Source organism: Tasmannia lanceolata, unplaced genomic scaffold (genome assembly GCF_043159265.1).
Source record: "Tasmannia lanceolata isolate RefF3 unplaced genomic scaffold, GAP_Taslan_0.1 ptg000018l, whole genome shotgun sequence".
NCBI classification, from domain to species: domain Eukaryota; kingdom Viridiplantae; phylum Streptophyta; class Magnoliopsida; order Canellales; family Winteraceae; genus Tasmannia; species Tasmannia lanceolata.
This window is the reverse complement of record NW_027518695.1, coordinates 1,424,580-1,444,894: the sequence shown is the minus strand read 5'-3', so window position 1 is coordinate 1,444,894 and position 20,315 is coordinate 1,424,580. Positions and strand designations below refer to the sequence as shown.

The following is a 20,315-nucleotide window of genomic DNA, read 5'->3' as shown; positions in this document are numbered from 1 at the left end:
TTTCTTCTCCCTCCTCCCTCCTCCCTCCTCCCTCCTCCCTCCCCTCTTCTTACCACTCAATAAGCTAAATATTCAATGAAAAAGAAATCATGGTCACCAAACAAGGCCTTTAACACATTTTGCATTCATCGTTCTCTGGTAATTCCCGTTGATTTTTTATTCCTGTGCCGTTAATTTTTCATTCCTGCGCCATTGTGCCATCACTAAACTTTGAACCACATTTAATCTCAAATATAGAAACCAAACCGAACCCTAAAACTAGTCTGTCCATTGGTGAGAACGGTGGAGCCTCCTAATATGATATAGGAACACACCCCTATGGAAGGGTAATTTAGTCATTTAGTTTCCTCGTATTTCACTGGTAAATCTTCCCCTGACTAAGGTTTCTTAAACATGATAGTGTTACAACCCGATCTTTCCTGGATCAGCAGAATCCATCTTCTTCTTGGCTCACTTAAAAGCGTTGTATTTCGATTACGTTAAATCCAAGCTTTCTCCCACTTCTTGGATCACTACAGTCGATCTTCTTCTTCTTGAATCACTAATGTGCTGTCTTTCTATGTCGTGAAATCCAAGCTTCCTTTATACACTAGGGATGAAGAAGAAAAAGAATGAAAAAGACGTACAAAAAATGAGCAGTGTCTTGATAGTGAAACATTTGATACCCTGGTAGTGAGCATAGTACACGTTTACTTTCACAACCATGGGCACTGTCTTGATAGTGAAACATGTGATACCCTGGTAGTGAGCATAGTGCCCGTTTACTTTCACTATCATGGGAGTAATAAGCTAATTCTTACTTCTTCCTAATGAGCATTACTCATAAATAAGTGAAAGTAAAGTCTATAATCATTAAAGAACATATAATCATAAAGTTTTTATGATTATATGTAAGATACTTTAACAATGAGGGTAGCGTATGTGGGTAATGCAAGTTTACTGGCTGGGTGGTCATGTTTGCTTTTAGGGTAGCATGAAATTAAACCTGAACTACCTTGAAAGACCCTGAGCGTAAACATGCAATAACTTGAAACTAAAGAACTCACAAAACATTATTTTTAAGCTCTCAAAAGAAAACATAGGAACATACATCCACTACCTCCTAGAAAAATCCTATAATGGGTTCACCTCTTAATGTTCCTCCACTTTAAAACACGCTATACATTGAACACTTCATTGGAAAGATCATCCAATTGAACTTGATGACATACCAGCTAAATTTGTCTATGTACCAGGTTAGTGAGAATGTTTTCCCTTGGTACTTCATTAGTGAGCAAATGCAAAATCACAGTCCACTTTTTCAATGATCCAAACCATTCCCTAGCTGGTTGGAGGCACTATGAAAATCCTAAACTCTAATTTCTAGCCTCTAAAATTACAAAAAAAAAAAGAAAAAAGAAGCAAGCTGCTACGGCATATGAAGATAGATTTTGTAGTCACTACCAATCTTGCTAGCTCCCTCTGATGATATTCTTGTGCATTGTTTCTCTTATTAGGGTTCCCTAGTAAGAGAAACAATACAAAGTACAGTTGCAGAGAAGTGTAGAGGGTTCAGAAGCCATACCTTGTCTTAATGGTTGCACCTAAGAAAGTGCCCCCAAGTAAAGATGAATTCCAGATGTGGTTCCCACATTCCAGTAAGGCCACAAAACCAAACCTCTTCCTCTTTTGGCTCCTGATTCTCAATATAGCCTAATCTTTTTGTTATATCCAAGTGAGAGAAAAAGTTAAATGCTCTTACCATCTTGTCCCGTTCCTTACCTTACAATAGGTCAATTTTTAAAACCCATCCTAAAATAAGGCACACCAAAAGGAGATCCGAGTGACACAAGATCAAGAACTTTTATTATGTTGTAATAAGGGTAAAAAAAAACAGTTGTAGTGTTTTTTATCTCTTCTCTGGCGGAGTCCAGGAAGCTTCTTGGAAAATGTGAACATAACACAAAAGAATACATTTGCAATTTTTGGACCAACAATCAGAAGTTTAGTACTTTAACACAGGTAGAGAGGCCCAGAGTGGCCAGCTGAGAATTCGTGAAAATTCAGCACTAAGAAGACAATGCAGTGTGAAAAAATGCATATAAACGAAAAGGGAACTAACCTCTCCAAGAAATCTTGAATCTTCATAAGTGAGTGAATCTTCATCTATTTGAATATCCGATGGAGCTGGCATTTCCCTTCTACAATAGGCAGAGGAGAGCTCTGTACAAGAATGAAATTATTTGTATATATAAATAAAAATATATATGTACCGCTACCCCAATCGAACTTCCATGCATTCCCAGAGCTCCCCCACCCCCAATTATCTCCTTGCTTCGGTAACACAAATATTTTCCCTTCATTTTCTATTGATCCCCCAACATAAATTTTAAGATGATGTACTCAATGGCCCATCTGATAGTTGCAAACACTCCTGTGGATTGGAGTAGAAATAATCCTCTTCTTTGGGTCTATCCGGAATCATAACTCTTCTTGTTGGGGCTCCCATCCGATCTGCGTGAGCTTCCTTTACTAAAGACGAGAATTCATCCCAGCTTAAAAAACCCTCATTGTATCGGTCTATCAGATCGACTAGAAGCTTCCTTTCCAGTAGAACCGTCTTCCTGTACCCTAAAAATCTGAGACATTCAAATATAACAAACAATTTAAGATGCATGCCTTAATTCTAATGACACCAGGACAAGAACTCTTCAATAAAGTGATTCAACTGTACGACTTGCACATCATGGGAAATCTGGCTAAAGAGATTAAACATTAGAACGTCCATTTAGTCAAACCTACCAGTTTCTGTAAATTGACTATTAACCTAGTTTATTGCACCTTGCGAAAAGACATGAGGGAAGTTTTGATGTTAGGCAGGAGTTATTTAGACAACTAAAAATACAAGTTGCATTTACTTCTTTTCTTTCAGGTCGAGATTTTGGAATGTAAAAGAAAAAAATAAAAGCCGCAGAACCAAAAATGTAGCTTGCATGGCTTTATATATAAAATTAGACTTGTTATATGATGGATGTGCATATTTTCCAAGGACAAGTAAGAGCAGTCAAAAAGTACATGTGGGGGCCATTTGCTCAATGATTCAAACAATTTATATGTTGGACCTTGCTATGGATGGCCATGCAACAAAATTCATCTGACTGGATGATTCTAAAGCTTGAATTTGTGGCCGTTAAACAGACAGTGAGAACGATCAACGCTCATCGGGAAAGCCTCCACAATTGGCAGCCTAGAATCATCCAGTGAGTGGATTTGGGTGTATGACCTGTCCATTGCAAGGCCTAACAGAAATGGTTTTGAACATTTAACAGGTGGGCCCTACTTATATATCTGTGTGCTCATATTTTTCCCAACTCAAAAAGTTTTGATCACTTTTACATGCCTAATCTTATGACATGGGCATGTTGTGCAAAACTAGGGTTCATAGGTTAATTTCTGGGAACTGTGGATCATAAAAGGGTGTCTAGTTCCAGCCAAAAAACACAAAAACCCAACTCAACAATAAGCTGATACTATGATAGGCACTACCTAAGCTGTATAAATTACTGTAGGTCTAAAGCACCATATGAGAGTATAGTACCTTCGATGGCCTTCAACAACTTTGGCCATGTTACCATCATATGTAGGAACAAAGATATCACTTTCCAATGAAACCAAATAATCTAATGCCGCCATCTGAGATGAGTGGTTTTGGAAAAGCCTCAAATCCGAAGGTTCCAACAGCATCTCCTTTCTCACCTGTTATCACAAAATTGAAACAATCAATACAAGCATGCGGAATGAAGCATTAAATGATTGGACTAAGGAATTAGCTACAGACAACTGACCAAATTTGGATACGCCGATGACAGACTTGCCATTCTCCGTTCTCCACCATATATCTCTCCCGCGGCAATGTAAATGCGTACACTACGGTCTATATTCAATGCCCTAAGAATGAGGGCAGTTTCCTCCGGGGTCATAGGACAGAGACCATCTTTCCTTTTCAGGTCGGAGTTTACAACTTTCTCTTTCCACCAAGGGTATGCATATCTGGCAAATAGATGAGCATGAGTTGATCAGAAACCAACAGCAAAAAGAAACTGCCAAAGGTAGGGTTTACAAGAAACAAAAAAACTTACCTCATTCTTGTTAATTCCTCTACCTCTTCATCACTGCAACCATGAGTACAGCCAGAAAATGCCAACATGTCCATTTCATATCGGAGATGAAGGGCGAGAAATGGTCCATTCTGCCGTAGCAGTTTGATAACTCTTCTACCCAGCTCTTCTATCTGAGCAGTGAATCTCAGAGCACTAAAATTTACTCGGCAACGCAGTTTCTGAATCTCAATAGGTAGACCATTATTGGCAAGACGAGCATCGGTTTTATTCAAGTGCAAAATTTTGTGCCTTTGTATCAAAGGAAGAATCTGCTCAAAAGGTAATAGAATCATCAGCTATTTTATTATGGGTGAAATTACCAAGAAAAGGAAGATTGTTGATGCTAGCATGTAAGGAAATATAGACTAACCTGATGTAGATAGTAAGAAATGTTGGACCAACTAATGGGTGGCATGGAATAGACCATTCCTTGCTCTGCTCTCTTCTTTAGCCTAACTGGTAGTTCTTTCAATATCCGAACCTCATCTCGCAAGGATGCAATAAAATGGTCCACATCAAATATATCTTTAAACTCACTGCAATATCAGGTAAATTTTTTGTATAAGAGGACCTTAGGAGATCCAATCTAGAAGAATTCAATAGCAACCATTACACAGATAAGTCTTTATAAGAAGACCTTAGGAATGTTGGGATGCTGAATCAGTAACAGTTACAAGAGTTAAGATCGTGTGCTATGATGGAAAATGGACACACCTTGGATCAGCCCAGAAGGAAGTTTTATCCAGCTCAGGTACTATGAGAGTCACATTCAAATATCTCGCAATAGCAACCATGTCACAAATCTACACAATAAGAATAGAACAAGAGGCTCCATAAGAGGAGATGATAATAGATGCAGTTGGAAGAAAAAGAAATAATCCATGTTTATAAAGTTATAATCAATAATATAAAAACGAGCAAGATAAACCAGCTGAATACTTACTGCTGCACGCATCTGATTAAGCCCTCCATTGCAGGAAACCATCAAATAACCATTATTCTTGTAAATCCCTGAAAGGTAAAATGTTGCAAATTTTAGACAAATTAGTCAAATTGAAAATCCCCAATGTTTGCAAAGAAATGAAAAGAAATAGAATACCAGAAGTTGGACAGGAAAAGTACCCAAACCGGTACGTACACACTCAATACAAAGAGAAGGCAAACATAGGATGAAAGATACATTTGTGACCAGAAATTCTAGCTGATAAAAAAAGCCCAACACTCCAACAGCAACTTAAAATTCTCACACTAACAAAACTCAAAGAACTAGTGCATTACCAGTTTCAGATGGCAATGCAGTTCTCATATAATTAAGCCCATAGAAGACAGATAAGGCTCCTAGGTACAAAATAAAACATTCAGGGCACGCTTGGCTACCATGATTTTTTTCCATGATAAATCGGTGTCTCCAAGTGGAGATGAGGGTGAAGTGGCTAAAAATCAGGAAACAAAAAACAGGAAACTAGTGTCTCCAAGTGATGATGAGTGGCTAAAAATCAGGAAACAAAAAACAGGAAACTAGTGTCTCCAAGTGATGATGAGTGGCTAAAAATCAGGAAACAAAAAACTCTACTCAAAACAGGATCGACTTTTTCCTGATTTTAGCCACTTTTCAGGCTCATCTCAATCGTGCCCTCTCTCAAACCTCTCTCCTCCTCCCACGGCCCTACCCCCTCTCTCGCCACTTGGAAACAGCAATTTATGATGAAAATAATTCCTGGCTGCCCCAGACATAGCCTTAAAATTAAAGAAATGCCATCCAATTATAATATAAGCATAGAGATTCATCAAATGGTCCTGCAAAGTGTCCATATCTAAGTCAAGAATCAGGGGTTCCAAAACACATGGATTGTAACCTGGGTATGGGTGCACAAGATCAGACCCAGAACCAATAACATCCAGAATTTGAATGAGAACTATCAGATGTTGCATTGAATTATACATAATTCAAGAAGTTAAAAATGTAAGATAATGCAGAATTTTCGGTGAAATCTAAATTGTGAGTCCCCAATAGATATCATGAATGCAGGTTTTAAAGTTTCTGCAAATCCAAACTCCTAAAACATATAATATAAGACAATTAATCAAATATAGTGTGAAATTGTTATGTGCATATAATTATGGTGCATATGGATAGTTATAATCTAATTATTATCTAGGTGTGGGAATGTGTTCTTAGAGTTATGGGTGTTAGTTATGGTGTATGTGTTTAGGGTAGTGGGTGCTAGTTGTTGATGGTGTGTGTTGTAAGTGGGGAAGTGGATGGGTGATGTGTAACTACTTTGTGTTAGTATTTAAGTAGTTGTATTATAATGAAATGAGGAAGAAGAGGAATTTTAAAACAAAAAAGGCAACTTTGTTTTGGAGGGTAATGGCTCCTCTTGAATCGAGCCATTAGGAGGTCCGATTGCCTCAAATCAACCATTCCCCTCTCTATTTCTCTTTTATTTAGTTTATCTGTGTTACGGCCGATTAGGCACGTAACAGAAATCCCCAATGTCATTAAGTACATTAACCAGGTTTGATAATTAACAAATCATAATAGGCCTTATATTAACATAAGATAGGCCAACATTAAACATATGTCATTACATATAGAATAAGATTCAATTAGAGGAACTTACTTTTGGGTGGAAGAACGATCCTCTTTGCAATTACGGACGACTCCACAGCCACAGGCGAGTCCGATGGCGTAAAGCAAGAAGGCCAACCTTTCAAAACTCTCGGCCCCCACATCTCTCCCAACGCCGTCAACTGGACGACGCACGTCCAAAGCAACACTGTAGTTGTCATCCTAATCATCCACAATTTCATCCGAGAACCCTTTAATTTTTCAACCTTTGTTGAGTCTCCCAAATACTTCAGACCCATTTTTCTCTGTCTCTCATCACCTACAGTGTAATCAGATTCCCTCAATTTCTCTAACCTACACATCTCGTTATACCGGTCGCCACAATTCTCTTTCCCCATACATACACTCCAAACTCAGATCCTCTAACCAAACTCCCCCTAAACCATCAGAAACGAAACCCCGATTCTTATATAAACTCGGCGTTGTTTCCAAGTCATAAACTCAATAGAGGTGGAGGTGACAATGCAAAAGGAGAAATATTTTATCAGATAGACTGCAGATTTAATCAATCCTAGTTTTGTCTCGAATCTAGACAAAAAATAGCCGACTTCATGAATAATCTACACATAAAAATACCATCTCTTTCACAAACAAGATGTCTCTTCTATCTTAAAATAAAGAAACTAGAAAACTCCTTGAAACTGCATAAAAATCCTCGATTTATATCAATGCGGCACTAAAAAAATAAGAGAAATCCCTCACAACACCTTTAATTAAACTCAAAACCCTAGGTCACTCTCTTCTACGGTCTCCAAAAACGTAACGACAGAATATCTCCCGAACAACTAAAATATTCAACAAACTCGAACAAAATCCGAAACGAGTTTCAGCAAAATTTCACCAAAAAACCCTCAAATATCAGTACAAAACTCTCAATCACACCACTATCTCCTCCACAATCGAAGAAATTGGCTGTCTCTTCAGAAATACCTACTTAAAATCTTGCCAAAACCCTAGACATCCTTCGTACATTCTCCAAAAAGTTTATGAATTTCTAACGACATTGAAGAGAATCGAAACCCTAACCTGAAATCTCTTCTCACGAACAAGGATGATCTTGAATATATCCCCCAAACCCCTTCATATCTTTCGATTTTACTTGAATTCTCGATCGGATCGTCCAGATTTCATCACCGATTTGGCTAAAAAGGATCCGATATCCGAATTCGGCCCAGATCCCGATCAAGAGTCCGGGACGATCAGTTTTTTCCGTTCCCGGAATTTTTTTACACAAAGGCGATTCCTTTCCTTCCTCATCGTGTATATACCCAGTGTCATCCGTACGACTGTCGGGCATTTTAACCATGGTTAGCTGCTCGGGTCAACTCTTGACCATAGTCAGTTTCGAGCCAATAAATGCATACCAGCTAGGCTGTAGTCCTTCCGGGTCCCACATTACAGATGGTCAGTCAATCTAGCCGTATAAATACAACACGTGTCCCTATTAGTACTGCTGTGTACGATTTTGTCGGTACTAAAACGCCGTTAAGAGCGGAGTCATAGCCGACAATCTCTCGCGAGACGCCGAGAATTTATTCTGGAATTTCCCTGTTTTGGGGTTATAAGAAACAAACAGGAGGGAATATGGGATAGCGCGAATCTAGGGACGAATTTTTGCGAGATACTGACGATATTTTACCAGTCTGTCTAGGGTTCGGTGAGTGTTTGAAAGCTCCGTTAGATTGTAGGTTTCACTGTTAGCGGGTTAACGGAGCGTGAGTTGTCAGAACGGTTGAGCAGACTAATAGAGTGTGTCAGATTCATTCATGACGCTTTTGAGTTACTACCCTTTCACAAACGCTCGATCGTGGTTGAGATTCTAAACGGGATCCCGTGCTGGAAAAAAAGACGGGAGTTAAAAATAATCACTGATTTGGTCATTTTCATTTTCACATGGGTATTTTTGGGGATACGTGATCACCTTTTTGTTTTCTTGTGCACGCGTCACTATTGAAAGCATCGTCTTTTTCTCCAAACGGGATTCCCGTTTTGCTAGCAACCCTCGTTAGGATTGTAGATTTTGATATGTTAGTAAATTAGAAAGATAGTCAATTGCAATGGAAGATACACCCCGTGCTATTTAAAGAGAAAAGATATTGAAGTGATATATTTGCCCACCTCTTTTCAACTGGGACAGCCCCTCTGGTGTATTTATGACTACTCTTTTACACCAGAGGTGGGTGCCCCAAGTAAAAAGAAGGACGAAAATATCATTTCCCAAAATATATCCTTACCTAACTGAGCTTACCAAACTTATTTATTGACTAAATTTTTCTCAAAAGGGCCCTGATGTAGTGCAATGGGTCCCACCCCTATGCTAACAAAACTTGATATCTTATTCTCTATCATACACGTCGTGCCACCTCCTAGGCTATATAAGCTCTGAGCCACACAAACAAATCGAAAATTTTGCTGATTGGACGATCATAATCATACATTTATGACCCATCCAACAATCATTTGACTCAATATCATTCCCATAAATAGAGAAGACTAGCACAACAATCCTATTTTTTGTTGTGCACGCTCGAATTGAAGCTCTAATAGGACTCACTGCTCTTGTAATAGTATTGTAGCTTGTTCCAACACACCAACCATGTGCTTGCTGGTTTTTACGTGAAGATTTAGAAAATGGTAACCGTTTGTCCCACTGTAGAGGATTCTAAACTTCAGCGAAGGACCAAAGTCTCCTATCTTGCTCATTTTTATTTCTAGAATTTGATCAATCATCAGATCAATTTGTTCCATCGTCATAGTCATTCAATCTTCAATAAATTTAATTAACATAATATGATGATATATTTTGATTATGAGGAATGCTAAACTAAAGGGTGCCTTTGTAAAAAAACCAGTTGCAAGGGCGCCCCCCTCTTTGGTGGGCCATCCTTGCAACTCGGTTTTTTACAAGGCCGCCATTAAATAGCATTCCTCTTTGATTATATATTTAAGGAGATGATAAAATTGCACCCCTGTAGGATCATTCCCACACCTTTACTTCGAATCGACTAAAAAAGCTTCAAAAAGAGGGTTTTGTGGCAGACTTTAACGTTTTTACAATTGACGTTAAAGTGGTGCTAATTATCCTAGGGGGTGCGGATTTATCATCTCCCTATAGTTATATCATAAATGCAAGGGTTCCCTTGCAAAATATCAGCTGCAAAGGCGACCCACTTGCCCATTTAATCTATGTGCATTAATTATTCATTTACTGTTACATGTTACATGTTTCAGTATTATAAATGCACTTTGATAATGTCGATCAAAGGGGTGCCCCCTTGCCACTGATTTTTGCAAGGGCACCCTTGCATAAATAAGATGAAAGGGCACCCCCATTGGTTGAAAGTTGTTAGAGTGCATTTAATGCCTTTGATTTTTACATTTTTAGCGTTATAATAAATGCAATTTGGTGAATTTCATCCAATGTGGGAGCCCTTTCACCTAATTTAAGAAAAGGCACCCTTCAGTTCAGACTACCTCCCAAAACATTATTACAAGTTAATATTTTCTCGTTATGGAAAACACTTTGAAAACGGGATTCTGTTTGGAAAATAAAAACAGGAGTGACATCACCGTTGATTTGACCTTTTCTTGCAACTATACTTTGTCTTTTAGTGGACGTGGCACTAAATGGTTGAAGCCCCCTTTTTTTTTTTTTCACAAGACGGGATCCTGTTTTCCTAGTGCTCGTTGTTAATAGAAAGTTAAAAATTGGGTGAGGGAGCAATATCACATGAAAGAGCCAGCACGCCTACTAAAGAGATGTTGAAACATCATTAGTTAGTACTTAGTACTAAGACTGAAATTAATGCTTCTAATCTCTTCTTTGTCGGCCAGTAAAGTTGATCGAGAGAGATTGATATAGTACGTGTCCTTAATTAAAATTTTCATCCACCATTGGTTGACGCAAGCAATAAGACTCGACTGAGGGTACGTCCTTCTAGTTCTAGATGGTGATTAGGACTTACTATAGCTAAAATGTTCTATTTTAGAGATGATGCACCGTTTTTTTCTGGTAAAATGGCCGTAAAACAAAGTTTAGGCCCATTTTTTCACTCGAAAATGGGCGTAATAAAATTTGTTTTACACCCATTTTTATGGTGAGAGAATCATAACTCAATGGATTCATGATATACGACCAAGTTCTTCAATGTGAAAGTAGTTTTAGTCCGGAATATGAAATGAGGTATGTTAAGTATCTCTGTCCCTAAATATCGTTCGTAGCTCCATGTCATTATGATTCCATCATTTGAATGACAGAGAAAAAGTAATACGAGAATTACAGTATTTGCCAGCTGAAAGTTGAAATAGAGGGGCAAAGCTGTAAGATTGAGGCGTATATAGTAATTTCACTTGCTTGGGTTGTTAGACTGGAAGTCTGGAAGGAACAATTCCCATGATGTTATCAGCACTACTGTATTTTGATAAGGGCACTCCTCATTTTATTAAAAGTACTGTATGGACAGCACCATTGGATGATCCAGACCGTCCATTAGATGGCCCACAACCTAAATAGGTTGTGCCCCAAAAATCATTTACACAGGTTGATCCTAACCTTCCGATCTATAGAGGGTTAGGATCAACCCTCTAACGTTCAGATCGGAGGGTTAGGATCAACCTATGGAAATAATTTTTCGGGCACAACCTATTTAGGTCGTGGCCCATCTAATGGACGGTTCGGATCATCTTATGGTGTGGGTCATACCGTACTTTTAATAAAGTGAGGAGTGCCCTCCCCTCATTAAAATACTGATAACATTTCCCTTCCCCATTTAAAATAGGAATTTGCTAGGGACTTTTGCAGAAAGGCATTTCGTGACTGGCTGTTGCATGAAAGACCAGCCACACAGGCTCATTTTTTGCAGATTTTGTCTTATTCATTTAATTTATCGGAGGTGTGAGAAGTGGAGACTTGAGAATACTTGTGCGGGGATTATGAGAAAACTCAATTTTAAAAAGCGTATTTATGTTAACCATCTCTCACTTCTATGAGTCTATCCTTCCAAATCTTTTTCTCATCAGGATGTCTCTCACAATTGGGGGGCCACCAATATTTCATGAAATAATTTTTTATTGTTGCCAAACATGCCTTAGGTAAACAAATATTCCATGATTTTTTTATCTTGGTTGACAAACATGCTTTAAACTATTAGACACTGAACTATTAGTGTGGTTGTTGCCAATCACTTAGAATTGAGAAATGTTATTATAGTCATTTAATAATGTTATGCTTATGGGCAGGCTGGTACTCATCACCTTTATGCTGAAAGACCACAAATGCCCCTGACTTTCGAGGAATGGCGGGTGGCGGCCCACTTACGATTCGGCCACCGAATGTACACTCCGATGAAAAATTCTAACATACAGAGATTTGCGTGGAAAGTGCGGTCATGTGCAGATATAGGATCCACATGTATTTTAAGCAGTGGGCCCACATCATTCGATGATCTAAACCATTCATTCGTTAGGCCGCAACAAAAATAGGCTGCGCCCTAAAAATCATCTCTATACGTTAATCCTACCCCTCCGATCTATAGAAGGGCGGCACATTGGGCCTAACAAACGAATGGTTCATCATCTAATAATGTGAGTCCCCACTGTATTATTTAAAAATTCGGTGCATGTATGTGGAAAAGGACTTAAATCAAAATACTTAATAACACGGCGATACATTTATACAAAACTTCTACGCAGAGCACACGCAATGGAGCCGTAGACAGTCAAGTGAAATCCAATCCACGAAATAATTTGGGGCACGCGGTCAGAGATCCAACGCTCCTCCCACTGCTTGGGAGCTCACGGTTTCATGTTCTATTTCACTCTCCGATGGGGGTTCTTTTCACCTTTCCCTCACGGTACTACTTCGCTATCGGTCACCCAAGAGTATTTAGCCTTGCAAGGTGGTCCTTGCTGATTCACACGGGATTAATAAATAAGTAGAATAACCCAGATTCGAAATGAAGAAATTAAAACTCGAAAAGGATTTTTCTGATCTTCGCTTAAAATCATAATTTAGCTAATAAAATTTAGGATGTCTTTGGATTTTAATGACTTATCGCAATATACTATATACACCCCCTTTACCCTGCAACCCCCAAAAAAAAATTAAAATATAAAATATAAAAAATAAAAATCATGCGATCCAAATATAGCCTGAGAAAAGTACTCTAATAAGCTCGATATCTTAGGTCCCATTTGTTTTCCAATTGTGAGCCTAAAACTGATTATTGGACTCAAAATGACGTTTAATCAGTTTTGGATTTACAATCGGTTCTCAAAATCCAAAACAAACAGGGCTTAAGGGCCCATTTGGATACAGATTTTAGAATCTTGGATTTTAAGTAAGAAATTCAGGTTTTAGAAATCCTCCCACCCCCCTCCCAAGATTTCTAAAACCTGGAGAAACATGGGATGATCTCCCACTCTCTTGCCAAACGGAAAGAAAGACGAGAAATAAGAAAACGACGGCCAGTCTCCTTCTCTCGTCTCCCATCAACTATTTTGAGGATATTCAAGATTCTAAAATCCACGTATCCAAACGGCCCCTAAAAGTTGGTGGATAGACCCAAATCAGAAAAGGTAAGATGTAGAGAATTTGTTGTCCACAATTATGATTTCCCTTAGTTAGCTTGAAATTTTACGACTTAGTTGATCACAATCTTAATCAAACAGGAGCTGTAGGTATTCTTGATGCTTCATTTTTCATTTCTAAAATTGATAAAAGTAACAAAAGATATATAGAGAAGGGCAAATGTAAAAAAATAAAAAAGGTGGACAGAGAAAGAGATATGAGAAAGAAAAGAAAAGCAGTTGGAAAGAGAAGAAAGGATGAAAGTTTGCCCACCGTAAAATTTATGATCCCCTCTTCTCATGGGTTGATTTCTGGGCTCACATGTCATTTATAAGGGAAATATAAAAGCACCTACCCCTATTCTAAGCTTTCATTATCTTTGCAATGAGAGGAGCTTTGAATCCGAAGGTGTGGAAAGGATTGCATTGAAAGGCGAATCCACTCCAATTGTCGGTGACCATGATTTGAGATATTACCTTTTGATCGTCACCTCTTCCAATCCACTGGACAATGCAATATCATTTGAGAATGACAAATCAAATCCCCGAGTAAATATGCAGAAGAAGATGTAGTTAGCCTGTACCAGTTTTAAAATATCTTATCCTATTATTTGTGTTCTATCTAATATGGCTACTTACTTGAAATTTATACCCTCATTGTTTTGATACCATGCGTACTCATAAATTATATATGCTATATTCTAATTAAAGAGGAAAATTTGGACTATCAAAAAATAGAGATCAGAATTGAAAAATAGGTAAGAGAGCAATATTCCAAAGGCTCCGTTTCTTCCTACCCAAATGGGCATAAAATAAAATTACAGCTATAGTGGAAATAGGGGTGGCCCAATGCACGAGGCTCCCCCCATTGCGGGGTTTGGGGAGCGCTAGATGTACGCAGCCATACTCCTACTCTGCAGAGAGGCTATTTTCGTGACTCGAACCTGTGACCACCAGGTCACAATGGAGCAACCTTACCGTTGCGTGGATATGTCTTTCAAAACAATAGAGGAGAGGAAAAGTCGGCAAAAGAAAGGTCCAATCGAAATATATTAGGAAATAAGATGAAAAAGCTCTCTATCAATCTCGATCCAATGGACAAAGTCAGTGGGACAGTTAGGGTACCCTCCACAATTGACACTTAGCTAGGATGCTATATCTATACTAGGGGAGCCCTCATAGGATTCCACAAAAAAAAGAGGTGAGATGGATGATAATTGAAATGATGCGGCACGAGCTGTTGGGCCCTACCACCACATTTCATCTTTTCCTCAAATCGCACAAGACAAGCAGGAATTCTGTCGTAGAGTGTTAGGGACCCACCAGATACATCCTTGGCCTCTTTGTACAGTTTATAAACGTGTGAGGGACAAAATTCAGGCCTACATCATAGAGTAAGAGAGGTCGTCCATTGCCCTTCTTAAGGCGATGATATTTTCCACCCCCCCTCCCCCTGCAGTACGCATTCGCCCCTATAACGTGAATTGTAGGCAACTTTAACGCTTTGACGTCAAATCATGTTAAAAAGGGGGCGAATGCGTACCACATGAGGGTGAAAATATCATTGCACCCCAAGTGTGGGACCCGCCTCAGGCAACTAAAGCCAACCTTTTGTTTTTTCTAATCACATCTTACATCCTTTTCTCCAATAAGACAATTTCAGTACATAAATGACCAAACAAGTAACCTGGGTTCAAATGAGAGTAGGGCTGTGTGCAGTTCGAACCGGTTCAGTTTAGGGAGCTTTTTTAAACCAAACCAATCGCATCAATTTGGAGAAAATCCAAACCATAACCAAGCCGATCGGGGGTATAACCGAACTGATTTTGACCAGTTCGGTTCTGTTTGGTCCATGGTTTATCCGGTACAAATCCAAATCGAGTTGTTAAATACGTTTATATATCCCCTCAAAAAATAAAAGATTTATCTATCCAAATCAACCATCAACGGCGTGCAACGAGACCGGTAGTCTCTCTCTCTCTCTCTCTCTCTCTCTCTCTCTCTCTCTCTCTCTCTCTCTCTCTCTCTCTCTCTCACGAAACAAAAAATGAAGAGACCCCTCCCTCTCTAACCCTAATCGAGGGCCTTATAAAGGGGATGATATATTCAACACCACCACCACCCCCCCCCCCCCCCCCTCTCCTGGACAGCCCCTCTAAGTTTTTAGGACTATTCTTTTTACACTTCTAAGGGGTGGTCTAAGGGGAACGGGTGAATGCATTCTTTCCTTTTGAATACAGTGAATTGGTAAAGACACACCTCCCTTGTTTAATCACCCCTCTTCTCTTTGCAAATGAAATAACTCGCCTTAGATTTGATAATGACACAAAATAAGTATGTCTTTTCCTCCATTTCTCGGTTCGGTTCGGTTAATTTTCGGTTTAAAACTCTAAAACCGTGAACCAAACCGATGGGATCGGTTCGGTAAAATTCTAACCGGGACCCAACCAACGCCAAGAATAACCGAACCAAACCAAAAGGCCCAGTTCGGTTCGGTTGATCAGTTTGGCCGGTTTTTTGTGCGGCCCTAAATGAGAGCCCTCAATAAACGAGGAGGGCTCTTATGAAGACATGTGCGTGTCAGGAAGCTTCTTGACAGCCTTGCCCTAATTAGGGGTGCAACTCACGCCGGTTTGGGTCGGGTTGAGGGCAGCACTGGCTCAACCTTAGGTGGCACTACCTCTACCTCAACCTTAACCCCACCCAACCTGAGTGTCAAATCTGGGAGGGTCAACCCTAATCCAAACTGCCTCTAAATCTCACAAACCTAACTCAATTTTCTAAATCGGATCGGGCCAGATTCGGATTGGCTTAAGGCAAAAGGAATAGGAAAAAATTTAAAAGAAAAATATGAAAGTAAGATTCTGAAAATCACAATAAAGTTAGAAGGAAGGAGGTCAGGTTCAAGTCAGCTTCAACTGCCCAAGGCCCTTGTTACGTGCCTAATTGGCCGTAACACAAATAAACAAAAGAAAAGATTGGAAAAAGAGAACGGAATGGTTGATTCGATGCAACCAAACCTCCTAGATGGTTCAATTCGAAAGTAACAATGAGGTCCATGACTCTCATATGAACAAAGTATAACAAAGTTTCCTTAGCTGTAAAATACTCTCTTTCATTTCATTATAATGCAACTACTAAATACAAACACAAAGTAGTTACACATCAGCTATCCATTTTCCCACTACACATCATCAACAACTAACACTTACTGCCCTAAACATATAAGTCATAACCAAAACCCATAACTTTAAAACGCATGTCCACAACTACATACTGATGCCATATACACCACTAACATGCACATATCAGCCTCAATCCTAACTTGACCCTAAATTAAATCGGGTTGAACCTGGCGTGTTGGGTTGAGACCAATCCAAGTTGCACCCCTATGCCTAATAGCACTTACCCCCCAACAAATGCATTTTTACCTTTATTTTGGGCTACTGATATCAGCACCGCCATGTTTTGATGACAGGATGACTCCGACCAAATATTCATTTTTGAATTACTATAAAACATTTACTTCCATAGAAAAAATATTCGTTTCCACTCAAAAAATAATAATAATGAAATGTCCTTAGATCGACCAAAGCAAACTCCTTTTGACACATTAAACACACTAGTACATGGAAAAAAGCACACCTCTGTCCTCACTACCTAAACATCACAAAAGAACACTTGACTTCTCTCCTCACTACTATAATTGCATGGATTTGAAAGGTTTGATGACACTTTTTTACTTGGACAGAGATTTTAACATGCGGTGATGCAAAATAGATTCTTGCTTTACTTGACATTAAAAAAGAGAGTATTTCTACTGAGAGGAAGTCTAAACTGAAGGGAGCCCTTGCAAAAAAGAGGTGAAAGGGCAACTTTTCAACCATTATTAATGCATGATGGTGATGTGTAGCCAATAGGAGAGCCCTTTCACTTCTTTTTTGCAAGGGCTCCCTTCAGTCTAGAATTCCTCTTCTATTGATTGAAAGAACATATTATTCAGGAAACTTCAGATTGCTCCCCATCACCTTCATCAGAAAATCATACTCAAAAGCTGCCTCCTTACATCATCACCAATTTAAAAATCACTGATTATGGTTTTTTTTCTTGTATTTTTTTTTCTGTTTTTGCCCTAACCCCGACTCAACTCACCTCAATTTGGGAAAAAACGGTTTAGACGGGTTGGGTTATGGTTGAGAGATTTAGAGACAGGTTAGGTTAGGGCTGACCCTGCTTGAAACGGAGGCTCGCCTTGGGTCGGGTTAGGGTTGAGGGAGTGCTTGACCCAAATCGTCGAACGGAATTTTTATAACAGGTTTATGTCAATTTCTTTAGTTTAATCTGAATCAGTGATCAAACCTTTTTTTTTCTAATGGCGTGATCAAACCATTTATTCCCGCAATGCACTCACACACCATAGATCACAGAAATTCAACAATGTTAAAACAGTTTATCCGAATGCAATACTTATTTACTAATTACTAAAAGCTAAGTAGAGGAAAGAGAAGATGATCTGATCATTTCATGCAACTAGAACTTTTTCTCTTTTTTCTTTTCCTTGTAGAAGAGAACATCATCTTAAATTCAAAATTATTTATAATAGAATCAGGTAAATGTACAAAGGAAACTCAGCATCCCCACCTTTGCTTCGAATTCACCAGTCTACATGAATGAAATCAGATCAGATTGCACAGATTCAAACCAGTTGCCGTTTCAATCAGCCCAAAGTAGAAGAACATTACCCACCAATTTTGTACTTAAATCTGAAATACATTGCACTTGAGTGTTTTCCAAATTAACATGAGCTTCTTTTTTCAACCAAATAGGATGGATATACAGTGTTGCATCAATTGTTTTCTATGTCGTCCTATCGTCATCATCCTCACTTTCTAAGGCCTGCAATTACAAATTAATTCCCAAAAGGTGATAGAGTTTTCTTTTTTTGTTAATGGGAAAGTTTAGAGATAGCTATGATTGAATGATTATAGCCATCTTAATCTAGATCCACCCAGTTCATTATATAAATATATTGTATATATAGGTATAACCCAGACAGATCAAAAGCATCCAGCATCGAACAACCTAACATGCTTCACAATTTTTGCGTTTTTATTCATTGATTCATCAACATTATTACAGACGGAAGGCAGTGAGATGAAAGAGATCAACATTCAAAAAAAAAAAAAAAGACCCACTTGTCCTCATGTCAGCTGAAAAATCAATAGAGCACTTTGCTTAAGTATTTTGATAATTTTTAGAGTTACATTTTACTTTAATTACCTGTATAAGAAAGGATCCTTGTTACTGCATTTAAGCATTCAATCAACAAATATTTCAAAATACTAACTTCAAGTTTCTCACGAAAGGTGCAAGCCAGCACTAACTTGAATCGGGAAGGTAATGAAGAAAGAAAGAAAGAAAGTAAAACTACTCTAGGTCCCAGGGAAAAAACCAGAGAAAAGAGCACTATAAACGAATGACAATCCATACTGCTACTCACCGAGTTGTTTCCAATGTTGTCAAAATCATCATCAAAACCACCATCACCGTCATCAGAAAAACCAAGTGTATCATTAGTAGTCAGGTCAGAAGTAAACAAACCAACAACCAGATCAATGCTTGAAAAGTTTAAGTTCTAGGCTGACAAGCAGTCATTAATCAGAGTTATAAAAACTGACTCCCAAAAGTCAGGTCCTAGGCTTCTAGCTATTCCATACTGAACACCTCAAAATGATGAATATGTGAAGTACAAAAAAGATGCTTAATAGGCATGAAAAATAGTAAAAAAAAATTGTAAGTGTTAAACGCTTCTTTAATTGGCATAGACAAGATAGATAAATATATAATAGAACATATTTAATGATTGAAACTGAAGAATTACAAACCTGGGCCCTCATCACTGCTTCCAAGATCCCCCAAAAGAAATACGTCCAAGTCATGGTCAGCAGCTGATGAGGTTGAATTCTTACTTTGCTTGCTTACTACTGTCGTTTCCAATTTAGAAGCTGTTCCTGTGACTGGATTTTCCTCTGCTTTGTCTTCTTTTTGCTCTACTGACTTCATCTTAAGCTCTCTCATACCTAATTGGAACCACAAAAAGAAAAGATTGCAGATAGAACCTAAGTTGGTAGCAGCCATTCCAAAAAAAAGTTGGTAGCCATATAAATTTGTTTTCTTTCTGAAAACTTAGCAGAGTTGTGCTGCTGACTACTAAAGAATGTTTTCATGAGATCAAAGAATGAGTACTGGAGGATTACAATTGTGAAACACAATTAAACTTGCACCTTGGCACTTATAGAAAACACAAAATCCCAAAGAACCATAAGTAATCCTTGCAAATCGTTAAAAAATAATGTAAAACATGGTATAAAGAAAGTAACTGTAAACAAAAACCAAAAGATAAAAAGATAAAAGGGAAAAAAACTCACGTTACAGTGATTAAAAGCATAGTTTGAGAACCTGGTGGGCCCACTCAGGAGTAGGGACTCAACTGAGCCAACTCAACCCAGTCATTAGCTGTGTCACAAGAAGAGAAAATCAGGTGGATTCCGGCCAGTGGGGCTAAGTAAACTGAGTCGACTTGGGGGATTCACGAGTTGACCAGCCTGGTCAAGAAAAACCAGGCCATTTTTTCGTTTCAGTATTTGTACTTAATTTTCTAATTTTTTTAGTCTTACTACTGTATGCAATAAAATTAATTTAATAACTATTAACTTCACCCACTGGTTGACCCAATGTCACCTGGTTGACTCGATCCAGTGATTGACAGAGTCCCAATCCAATGAATAGAAGTGCAATAAAAAAAAGTTAATAACATGTTGCAAAAACAAAATAAAATATGCAAGTAAGATCAACTAGCAAGAAGGGCTCATCCTGATGAACACCATGACCATAACTCAATGCACATGGCATACTTGGTCATCATAACAGTTGATCAGATGGGTCATCACAAGGTGACCCAGAAGGTTCAGGTCCAA

The 20,315-nt window shown here is 38.5% G+C and overlaps 1 protein-coding gene across 1 annotated transcript; it reads right to left on the bottom strand.

Moving 5' to 3' along the window:
* Nucleotides 1-1,823: 1,823 nt before the first annotated feature.
* Nucleotides 1,824-8,023, bottom strand: LOC143849875 (rhamnogalacturonan I rhamnosyltransferase 1-like). The gene is made up of 8 exons (XM_077359153.1): nt 6,764-8,023; nt 5,083-5,150; nt 4,854-4,942; nt 4,510-4,675; nt 4,119-4,408; nt 3,825-4,029; nt 3,578-3,735; nt 1,824-2,618 (listed from the first exon to the last, which is right to left on the bottom strand). The coding sequence occupies exons 1-8, from the start codon at nt 7,107-7,109 to the stop codon at nt 2,369-2,371; spliced, it is 1,572 nt and encodes a 523-aa protein (XP_077215268.1). The 5' UTR covers nt 7,110-8,023; the 3' UTR covers nt 1,824-2,368.
* Between the last annotated feature and the right edge of the window lie 12,292 nt (nt 8,024-20,315).

What these genes read in the sequence shown, in the direction of transcription:
- LOC143849875 (XM_077359153.1), bottom strand. Translation starts at nt 7,109, where the DNA reads ATGGGGAAAGAGAATTGTGGCGACCGGTATAACGAGATGTGTAGGTTA. An exon ending in TCCTTCTGGGCTGATCCAAG is followed by an intron (nt 4,676 to 4,853) that starts GTGTGTCCATTT and finishes CTGATATTGCAG; the next exon opens with TGAGTTTAAAGATATATTTG. An exon ending in CATCGGCGTATCCAAATTTG is followed by an intron (nt 3,736 to 3,824) that starts GTCAGTTGTCTG and finishes TTGTGATAACAG; the next exon opens with GTGAGAAAGGAGATGCTGTT.